Source organism: Pleurodeles waltl, chromosome 11, assembly GCF_031143425.1.
Source record: "Pleurodeles waltl isolate 20211129_DDA chromosome 11, aPleWal1.hap1.20221129, whole genome shotgun sequence".
Classification (NCBI taxonomy): Eukaryota; Metazoa; Chordata; class Amphibia; order Caudata; family Salamandridae; genus Pleurodeles; species Pleurodeles waltl.
This window is the reverse complement of record NC_090450.1, coordinates 14,770,517-14,781,548: the sequence shown is the minus strand read 5'-3', so window position 1 is coordinate 14,781,548 and position 11,032 is coordinate 14,770,517. Positions and strand designations below refer to the sequence as shown.

The 11,032-nt window shown below is 44.5% G+C and overlaps 1 protein-coding gene across 3 annotated transcripts in view; it reads right to left on the bottom strand.

The window, feature by feature from the left end:
* The window catches only part of MASP1 (MBL associated serine protease 1), a 250,759-nt gene that overhangs the window by 145,903 nt on the left and 93,824 nt on the right, over positions 1-11,032 (bottom strand). For 2 of the 3 annotated variants that reach the window (XM_069212804.1, XM_069212803.1), the window contains exons 7-8: positions 9,123-9,241; positions 7,145-7,223 (exon numbers count right to left, since the gene is read on the bottom strand). In XM_069212804.1, coding sequence (XP_069068905.1) covers positions 7,145-7,223; positions 9,123-9,241 — 198 coding nt within the window. Of the gene's footprint in view, positions 1-1,328; positions 4,476-7,144; positions 7,224-9,122; positions 9,242-11,032 lie in introns of those variants that run through there. The other variant, XM_069212806.1, reaches the window with a different exon arrangement.

The following is an 11,032-nucleotide window of genomic DNA, read 5'->3' as shown; positions in this document are numbered from 1 at the left end:
CTGTGGGTGGGTGGGGGTGTTGGGGTACTGTTGTTTTTAGGGGTGGGGGTTGGGGGGTCAGGGCAGTAGTGTTTTTAGGGCAGGTGGGGGGTCGCGGTAGTTATGTTTTTTAGGGAGGGTGGGGGGTCGGGTAGTTATGTTTTAGGGCGGGTGTGGTGATGGCATGCTAGAACCAGGCATGCCGGTCCCCACACACGCCTTTACTAGGCATGCCTTTACAATGAAAAATCATTTCAAGGCTCGCGAGGTAAAGGCATTCGTCGGTAACAACGCGGTCGTTGTTCCGACCGTCTTGTTCAGGCATGCGTGGTTCACGCATTAGTTGTTCCATCATACAACCCTTCTAATTGGAGCAATATTGAGGCACTCCTGGTAGAAATGGGAATTTCTTTCAAATCTAGGTGCATTGATGGAAAATGCCTGCTGCAGTGCTTTTTATACCTCTCAGTTTACCATCTGATGGTGTCCTGGCTGTGAGTGTGCAGACAACTACCAGGAATGGTGAGCTTGCATGATAAGTAGGAGTGCTGGTTGTGGTGACTTTGTAAGGGATGCGGCTTGTTTTGAGATGGTGCGGTCTGACAGGGAAGCAATGATGTTTCATCAGGATGGTGATGATGTGACTATATTTCTTCAGGCAGTGGATGAGATGTGTTGCAACATGTCAGATGCCTTTAAGGGGTACCAGTGTGGAGTCTGGGAGGCAGGGAGGTCAGGTCGCAAGAGGATTAAGGCTTGAACAGCAGTTCTGAAGTATCCTTCAGGAAGACAAGGTTCACCTTCAGAAAAGAGAGGGTGTAGCAGGCCATTTTTCTTGGTGGCCAGGGTGAATGCAAGTGACCTTGGCATCCTGTGAAAGGTGGGCTTCGAAGATATAAAGGTTCATGTCATTGAGACAGGTTTGTACTGTTTCTCATTTGTTATTCTTTACAAATGAGACTATTTCTGTCTTGGTTGGGTTGAGCTTCAGGGAGGCACTGGATATCCATGTATGGCTGATGTGTTCTTAGTGTTTGAGGCGTAGAGTGTCACAGAGCATACTTTCACGTTGCGTGGTTCGCATTGTCGTATCAGTGAGACTTGCTATTGTTATGTGTGAGTAGAGCACCACAAGCATCCAGAAACTAAGGGGCCTGATCTAGGTTTCAGCAGAGGAGTCACTCCATCCCAACGCTGACGGATCGCCTGTCCGCCGAAATTCAATCAGGCCCTAAGGTTTAAAGAAAGTAAAATGGCCGGAGGCTGCACTTTGCCTGGATCACTTAATACAACATGAGTGGAAGTGTTTTCTATCCATTTACACTGGTGATTTAAAGACAACATCAGCTGTACCTAGGAGTGTACTTTATTTTATTGCTGCACAATCAGATACAAGGAGTGGTTCAAACTCCAGAGTGCAAGAGATCCCCCACTTCACTGCACCTGGTTTGCATATTTAAGAGTAGGCAACATGAGCTGCATATGTTAAGGCCTAAGACATCAGTACCTCAAAGTCAGAGGAGCTTGAACAGAAGCCAGAAGCACCATGGCAACTGGAAAGGTGCTGGAATTGTTTTTTCCATCTCTTGGGCCAATCGTCGAGCCTCTCTACTGGGCTCGCGTTGGCATTGGCATGGCAGGGGCAGAAACGATAGGGGATTAGTGCAAATGGTGAAAGGTCTACATTGTACAAAGTTTTAATTAAACAAATATGTGATTCTGGATAGCCCCAAAACCTTATAAACATATTAAGAAAGTAACACAATTAATTACTCGAAATGTATACTTTACAAACAATTACTTGAGTGATGAAACCATTACTGATTGTTTTCACAGGAATAAACTGTTGATAGAGAAATGGCAGGTCACACAGAAGAGACATTCACACATCAGGAATGCAACCATAGCCTTCTAAAGCACTGCAGAATGTCCTCAGAGAAGAAAACACTGAACAAGGTCGTGGAGTGGCTGCACAGAGTGCAGAGCTGGTGGTGCTTGGGGTGTGTTCACCTGACACAATGCAAGAGCTTGTTGGAGTTTGTGTCTGAATAAGTGTTGAATGTCAGCTGAAATAGGAGTGTTCTTGCTTGCTTGCAGTCAGTGGGTGGGCCATGTCTACTCAGGGTAGGGTTTCTCTCACCACAGTCTTTGCCCTCCCTGTTTGCAACATGCTCCTTCTCTTGGTGGATGTTTGCATTTGGCCCGATGTCTTGTCGTGGAATGGTAGGGACACTGAGGCCCATATTTATACTTTTTTTGTGCGGCATTTACGTCATTTGTTTATGCAAAAGCAGCGCAAACTTACAAAATATATATATTTTTTTTTAAGGTTGCACTGCTCTTGCATCAAAAAATTACGCAAATGCGGCACAAAAAAAGTATAAATATGGGCCTGTGTGTTAGCAGGTCGCTTGCCCGAAAGGCCAAATATCACCACATTTGGAGATGCAACCTATTTTTCAGTAATGTAGGTTTATGTGGTATGTTGGGTTGCTGCTTGTACAGTAGTTTACAGTAGTATATATTTAAATAAATAATATTTAGTTTGCGTGTGTTTTTGTGTAAATGTGTGTGTGCACGTTCTACTGTATTATAATTGCATTTAAGTAGCGCTTACTCACCCTGACAAAGCATTGAAGCCATTTATGTGTGCATGTGTGCATGTGCGTGTGTGTGTGTGTGTGTGTGTGTGTGTGTGCGCGCGTGCGTGTATTCACGTATTTGTGTGTGCATTTCTTCATTTCTGTATTTATGGAGTTTTAAATACCGCAAAACATGTTGCACAGGAATGCTATTTGGCGTATGGTTAGGAGGAGGGAATACTCTGCCACAAACATGATGGATATCCCGCCCGCTGTGGGATAGATACCACTTTTGTGACCGAGTACTTCCTCTGCCAAGATCTAAATCAGGCTGTAAGATTCAGAGTGCTACAAGAACATCCCTGGGGGGGAGGCAAGAGGGTTCAGACAGGACAGCAGACCTTGCAGTCTGGAGAGCCTTGGAATAGCAGAGAGCACAGCTTTCTTGGAGAGGTACCACAAAGTTCGGCTATTCATTAGATTTTATCATTGGCTCGCCATAGTCCCTGCGACTGGGTTGTTGTACTGTGCAGGCTGTAATTTGCCAAATGAGGAGTTGTATAGAGAGGTCTTCGAAACTTACTTTACCTTGAGGAAGTTAACTTGACTCCTTAAAGAAGGGTGTTGTTTGGACCCTCCTCTGTATTTTATTTGTCGGGGTGAGTGTGTGTGTGTGTTTGCGCATGTATATGTGTCTGTACATGTGTGTGCATGATAGTTCATCTGTGTGCATGTCGGTGCTTGTGTAAGTGTTCTTGCACATGTCTGACATTTCACACTCGTGTGTGTGTGCGTGATAGCTCATCTATGTGCATGTCTGTGCTTGTGTAAGTGTTCTTGCACATGTCTGACATTTCACACTCGTGTGTGTGTGCATGATAGCTCATCTTTGTGCAAGTCGGTGCTTGTGTAAGTGTTCTTGCAGATGTCTGACATTTCACACTCGTCTGTGTGCACATACATGCATGGAGCAACGAGGAGGAATACTTTCATTGTGTGTTGTGTTGGAGATGCCCCCTCTTCATTAATACACTCACAAGGGAGCAGGAAGCAGATCTACTTTCCAAACATCACCCTGTCCTCAAAAGTTGTATCTGAAGAGCATGAATCATGTATAGAGTCACAGGGGTATGGGAACGCAGGAGTCAGATCCACCAGAGACTCTGCTGTTGGCAGAGGCAGGTGATTGGTCCTATCGTGACTTGATGTACCAACAGCCTGGCTTGGCTGGTGGATGAGTCCGTGACGTGGAGCTCCTTCACTTGGGTAACACCTTTGTCGTTCATGCTCTTTAGATTCATCAGTCTACTGATTTCAGACAATGACAAGTTGTAGCTCAGCTCTCCTCTTCTCTTCTCTTAAGAACAACAACACATTGTACCAGGCGGCCTTCTCAAAAGCATTAGTACAGCACGACTCTGGAAGGGTGAACTCAGAGGGGAAGAGTTTTATGATTAATGTAAGTGGATTGATTAGAAGTGGGAAACGTTGGATTCCCAATAATAGCAGGAGGGGGGTGGAAAAGTCAGATTCTTCAAAACAATGGAGCCCAGATTAGGAAGGGTTAGCGATAGACGGGTATCAAACTGCTGTTAGACCAGTCATTTGACTTGTTCGACTTCCTTATGTGCTAGGAACAAGTCTGTGCCAGCGATCACACCACCACCAAAGTCCTGGAGTTGTTGAAACCGCAAGAGCTCGCTACCATCAGGGTGTGGTGGTACCTCTCTCCATAGGTGTTCTTTTACTCTACAAATGACTTTTTGGGAAGAAGATGTGACTGGCCCGGAAAGAGCAACAGTACACCAGGACAGATTTAGGTAAGTCCTCCAAATTCAACGGTGCAGTTGTAGCCAGAAGGCTAGTCCAACACTTGATCTGGCGCCGATCTTTGGCTGATCCGGGATTCTGTTTCTGTCGTTCAGCGGAAGCAGCGATAGATAATGCGGAGAGAGGAAACGTAAGCAAGAGATTGAAAAGAAAAGAAAGAAAAAGGAAGGGAATTAGTAGTCATGCACATAGACACCATGCAGAAAACCAACCACCGCAGAGAGAAAAAAAGTTAACACAAGAGCAGGGTACAATGTTAGGCACTTGGCTGCAAAACAAAAGAGCTTGCAGACCACACAGCATTTGGATGGAGCATTAACCACAAGCACAAGGAAACCAGGGAACTGTTTAGTGTCATGAACAGGGATCAGTACACCTCTTTGTCCATTTTTAAGAGAGGTCAAACACATCGATTTTGCATAAGCAGGAATTGCCAGAGGAAAATTGCATCTCCATCTACAATTCTCCTCCCATTAAAAAATGTGTAATTCTTATAAATCTTCTCTCTTACTTGGCCCCTCTTTTCAAGCCCTTGTTCCTTTTCATCTTCATTCTTGCCTGTCATCTCTCATAACTTTTTCATACTTTGCTGATTTGTCTCTTTTAGCTCTTTCTTCTGCATTCTGTTGTTTTATATCCCCTTGTTCTGCTCTATCACATTTGTCCTCCATGTTCTTTCATCTCTCAACCCTGATGTGTGCTCTGCTGTTTTCTTTCTCCACTTTTTGGTTCCCTTTTGTGGCGTCACAATATCCTGCACTCAATTTCTACTCCTTTACCTCCCTTTTTTACTTCCACTGCCTTGGCTTACTGTTTATCTTCTCTCTTTATCTGTCTCTTTCTTGCTCAATTATCTTTTATCTTTCCCTTCTAAACCTCCTCTTGCCTTCCACTCATTAGTACTGGAAAAATAAGCAAAGCCATTTCAGGTTTCTCTACAGAACTGAAAGGGAGCCGAGGGGAACAGCCGGAAGCATGACTCCGGAACAACGCTTGCGTGAACAACGACTTCGTTTTTCTGTGCCTTAACCACGCATGTGCTGAATAATGTACATGCGTGGTTAAGGCACAGAAGAAGGGAGTCAGCATTGGGAGAGGACGCGGTCAGTTAAGTGGGGCTCGGGCAGGATTGGGGATAGTTTGATTTTTTGGGGCTGGGCAGTCGGGGTAGTTCTGGTTTTTAAGGGTCGGGATGGGGTAGGTTTGTTTTTAGGGGGTGGGGAGGTCGGGGTTGTTTTAGTTTTTAGGGACAGGGTGGGGGGTCAGGGTAGTTTTAGGGGTGGGTGGAGGTCGGGGTTGTTTTAGTATTAGGGGGTGGAGGGGTTGGAGTAGTTTTAGGGGCGGGGTCAGGGCAGTTTTAGTTTTTAGGGGCGGGGTGGGGGGTCAGGGTAGTTTTGTTTTTAGGGGTGTGGGGGTCAGGGTTGTTTTAATATAAGGGTGGGTGGGGGGGTCAGGGTAGTTTTAGTTTTTGAGACGGAGGGGGATCGGGTTGTTTTCGTTTTTAGGGGTAGGGATGTGGGGGTTGGGGTAGTATTAGCATTAGGAGTGGGGGGTCAGTGTAGTTTTAGTATTAAGGGCGGGGTGGGAGGTCGGGTAGTTTTAGTATTGGGGTTGGGGTAGTTTTAGTATTAGGGGTGGGGTACTTCTGGGCGTTAGGGCAGGTGGGGGGTCGCATGCTGGAGCCACGCATGCTGTCCCACACATGCCTTCACTAGGCGTGCTTTTACAATGATAAATCGTTGTTCCGACTGCGTTGTTTAGGCATGCGGGGTTCCAGGATTCATTGTTCCATCATACATTCAGAGCTGAGCGGTGAAACTGGACCTACAGAAGGCGAAGAACCAACCGAGACCCAATTACAAAACATGCTCTTCAATAAAAGATGTTTTTTTTGTGAGAGAAAAATCGCAGGACTCATGTCCTCAAACTACAACACAATTGGACAAAAGCTGCAAGTAGAACACATTTTCCATGATTGTAAATTTAGGGCAGAAGAAAAGGGATACAGATGTGAGCAAAGTGATGGCCATGCCCAAATGGTTGGAGTATCCGCAAGGCTGGAACACTGAGGATATTCACAAATATGAGGCTGCTCCTTCCCACTGGGCGGGCCCTTCCAAAGGCAAGATAAGGCAACACCGCAAGTGCGCCAGCTACTGGTGGCATTATGTTACTGCACCAGGGTTCTTTTCAGTAGATGGAGAATGCTTTAGAAAAGAACCCTGAAACTTTGGGCAATGCTTTTCATGCATATCAAGAAACCATTTGCACTCTTGCCCAATGACGTCACCCACAATGAGTCAGTGACTGAAGTGGGCTGACCCATTGCTCCATGCGGTAACTGCAGAGGGTGGAAACAAAATGAAAGAGACTTTTGAACAGTCTAATGGAAAAAAAGGGATACCTCTATGTTGCTCTACAAATGTATATATTTCATTTCATATTTTTTTTGTACTACATGAATCTAGTGAAACAACTAAAGCTGTCTCTGAGCCAGACCCAAAGAGATGGGCATGACAGGCAGTCAACTGACTTTTTCCCTGTTTGATTGGCTTGTAATTGATGTCTACATGTCTGGTTTTCTACTGATTTGCTAATATGCCCATTGGCCATGGACTGACCATAGAAGGTGAATACCGCTTTCATAGATTGGAGACATCAGCCTTGCCGCGATTGCCCACAGTAACACTGCGCGTGTGCAAATGCCTGAGATCTAAGAAACAGCAGCGGCACGTAGATATGTCTTCACTTACTTTTACAAGTTGGGACCAGGTTGCTCCAAGTGCCGTCCTTCTGACACGCGATCTGGAAGGAGTCCATCTCAATATCATCCTTTTAGAGAAAAAAAAGAAAAATAACTTCATGAGTTTATGAACCTCAGTGGTAGTCTTCCTCTCCAACGTGGGGCGAGTAACATGGGGCTCCCCGTAAAGTAAGGAGTCAGGATGAAAATCCGCGTCAGCATTCTGATTACATTGATGCTCTAACTCTGCAATACTCATGCCATGAAAAATAAGTGTTTCATGCATCCATGCTCCCAACTGTGGACTTGCCATACTTTCCACATAATATACCATCGCCCCTACTTTACACAATAAAAGCTTCTAGGTCACACTGATAAAAAGTTACTAAAACACTGCGCACAGAGCGCAGTGCAGCAATCATTCATTTGTAAACGTTAAAAACTCAAAACTTATATTTGTTACTTTTCAAGTTTCCGATTGCTGTTTATTGATCAGAAAGCAGTGAGAATTGCTCCCACATTTTTGTTAATATATCCGACTGATGGGCATGGAAAGGTCTTTTGCAGCAGGAAACAATAACCTCACACAGTTTTACATATTTCAATCCGGGCAGAAAGAATGAATCCTTATTCATTGTGAAAACGTTTAGTTTTAACATTCACACAAATTCCTTTTACAGGACACAGCTCTCAAGCCAACAGACGTTTTAAAATGGCACTCTGAATTTGAGAAGTTCTGAATCTCATTTTAAGGCCAGCGATCGCGTTACAAACGGGGTCACGGTCTGACTCTCTGCAGCGGCGCATTCTTAAGTGTGTTCACTAGGGTGGGCGTTAAACTCTGTCCGCCGTAGGAGTTTGCAGAGTTTTACCCACTCCGCGCTCCATCTGGAGCGTGGAGTTCTGAAAAAAGTCTGGAAAAGGCCGCATGGCAGAGTTTTTCTTGTACACGCCTCGCCAATGTTAAGATGGCGCGCATAAAAATCAACCGCTAGGGCGTGTCCTGGCTTGATTTCACAATGTGTGGGGTTGCAGCAGGTCGCTACCGTTCGTGTTGAGAAAGCTGCGGCTCGAGTAGAAAATCTTCTTGAGCGGCAGAAAGAAGCAGCGTCCTCTGTCGCGGCGTGGAATCTCGCTGAGTTTTAATGTAACTCCGTGGAATTCCACAGAGTGAAACCCTGCAAATTTTGCTCCCCCTGCTAAGAATGGGACCACAAAATTACTACTGGAAGAAGGACCAACTGTCTGAAGCTGCCAGTCAATCTTTCAGTGGAAGTGATGATGTGACCACTGTTTTGAAAGGTTCAGAGAAGCTTTTTCAGGACCATTGCAACAACATAGCCTTTCTAAGCAGCAGATCACCCCTCGAACAACTGGAGATGAGCCTGTTTCCAAGAGGGGAGTGAAAAATGGCCACTGTCCAAGGATGCTGAGAAGCCTGCTTGCTGATGGAGGAGAGAATGAGGTGAGCTGAAGGTGAGCGGAAAGGATGCTTCAGGGTAACCCTCTCCCTCCTCCGCCTCTGAGTCTCACAAACTTCTTTAGGAGGCATGCTGGCAACATTTTTACCATCACTGTCAGAACTTATCTACTTAATATACAGTCGGGAATGTTTATCTTTTAAATGCTCAAACTATTTTGAGACATTGCCCTAGTTGAATGGTTTCAAACTAATTTAGGACCTTCAAATGAAAGAGATTCTAAAGAAGCTTGAAAGGACTAATTAAAATGTGGCAGATGGAAATGGTTAGCATCGGTGATGTACAAGTCAGCAAGGACTGAAGGGCGGCAACCTTTCTAAGAATACCGCTCCCTATGTAGACTGTCTTAGTAGTACACAAAGGTATCTCTTTGGGATATCTTGACACCACCATTTGTGTCTGCAAAGCAATTCTGTAGAAACAAATACCACCCTGTGGAGGCTCTGTGTCCACTTGGCCCAGTCTCTCACACTCATCCTGGTTGCCATGAACGCGACAAGCCCGTACCTTCAGCACATGGTAGCCGGGGTTGCAGGTGATGAGCGCCTGGTCTTTGAAGGTGTACGTTGACTGTACGGGGTCGATGATCCCATTGGCTGGTGGCTGTAGGACTGGGCAGGAATTTCCTGTATGATGAAAGATGAAGCACAATGAACTACATTCAAAGTCCGAGCACAGATGCTGATAATGTAATTAATCCAAGGTAACGGGTCAGTTTGTGCATTGATTAGGAAAGCCCATGTAGTTGTCACCAGAGGGCTTATGGGAACTCCAGATATAGGATTCGGAAGTGCAGTCAATCAAACCAATGTTTGGTTGCCGATTCAAGGGCAATGGGGCCAACTAATAAATAAAGTATGTTAAAACTAAATAGATGAGAAGTAAATCATGATTAAGCAAAGTCTGACTGTGGAAAACTGACACTTTCAAATCAATAAATCAAACATATGAATGAATGAATGACTGCATAACACCAGCTCAGGGCACATAAGCCTATGGTAACTTATATTATGACATCATTCAAGTAAATTCTACCCATTCTCTTTCCCTCTTTTTTAAAACAATATTTTCTTTCTTCTTTCGTAAGTTGCATTCCAGTAACTCACAAAGGGGACTATTTTTGTTGTAACTGGTATGCCACCCGGCTCCCCAAGGTGAAAGCGATTCTTTTGTTTACATGCTCCCCATTTATCAATATACTTGCCCTTATTAACTACCTTTTAAGCATATTTTTTATTTTTTTTGTAGCCAAGTTATTTTTGCTACTGTGATTTCATTCACAGTCTTTGGCACGCTTTGATTCACTGATTGATTCTGTGAGGATTTGGGGTGTACTGTATGCAATGGCTAGGTAGCCCTACTCTGCAGGACACTCACAAATACCGTCTTGGATCCAGTCAGATTGATTTACTTAACCTTCACCTCAACCCTTTGGTAGCTGTGGCACAAAGCAGCAAGGCTTAGCAAAGGAGCAATGTGAAAAACATTCAACAGCATCAAACAACGAAAAAAGAGAGTCACCAAACAAGAAAGAGACTGAACAACAATTTATAACAAGCATTTGAAATGCAACGGGTCTCGCGTTTGCTTGTGTTAGAGCTAATAGCTTTGTAAACTCCTAACCGGACATTTCTTGCTACATAAACCATGTACATAACCAGAAAAAGTGCAATTAACTGTGTAACAGGGTCGATATTATGCAAAGCACTCGATTTCTGCTAAGCGAGATCGCGCTGCGATAATAGAGAAAAAGTAGTCCACGAACCGGACGGAAAACAGCGAGACTTGTATGTTTTCTGTACTTGGTCGATGCGCTCGAGGAGGGCTAACCACCGGAAAAGGCATGACGTATGCGTGCCTTCCACTAATGAAATCAAGCAGATTCCAACAGGCAAGCCCACAAACCAATGAAAGACACTGATGTGGACGGGCCTCTGAGCCTTTTTTAATTCCTAAAGCGCCTCGCTAGCGAAACGCATGCATAAGCGCATGCAATGCAGGCTCGACCCTAAAAATAGAGCATATGTTAATTAATTTTTCGAGCCCAAATCTACCAGAGGGTTCCGGAGATATGAATTTTTAAAGCATTTAAAAACTTTAACATCTAGTGCAAACAAGCATTGGCAAGTCAAACTTTTGAAAACTTTGTAAAAGTTTGAAATACTGAGTTCAGCAACTTCAACCCAGACTAGGTGACTAAATATGACCGGATAGGGGTCAAGGAGTCTTAAGAGAAAACTTTGGACAGTTATCTGGCCATCAGAGCGTTTTTAAAGTAAGTTTCAAACTTTACAGGACAACTACCATTGACTTCTATGGTGTGGTCCTGGGGCTGAGGAATGCAGGCTTAAGGATGCTCAAAGTCGGAAACAAGCAGCTAGTAGTCCAAAATGGGGCAAAAAAGTTGAAGGGAAACC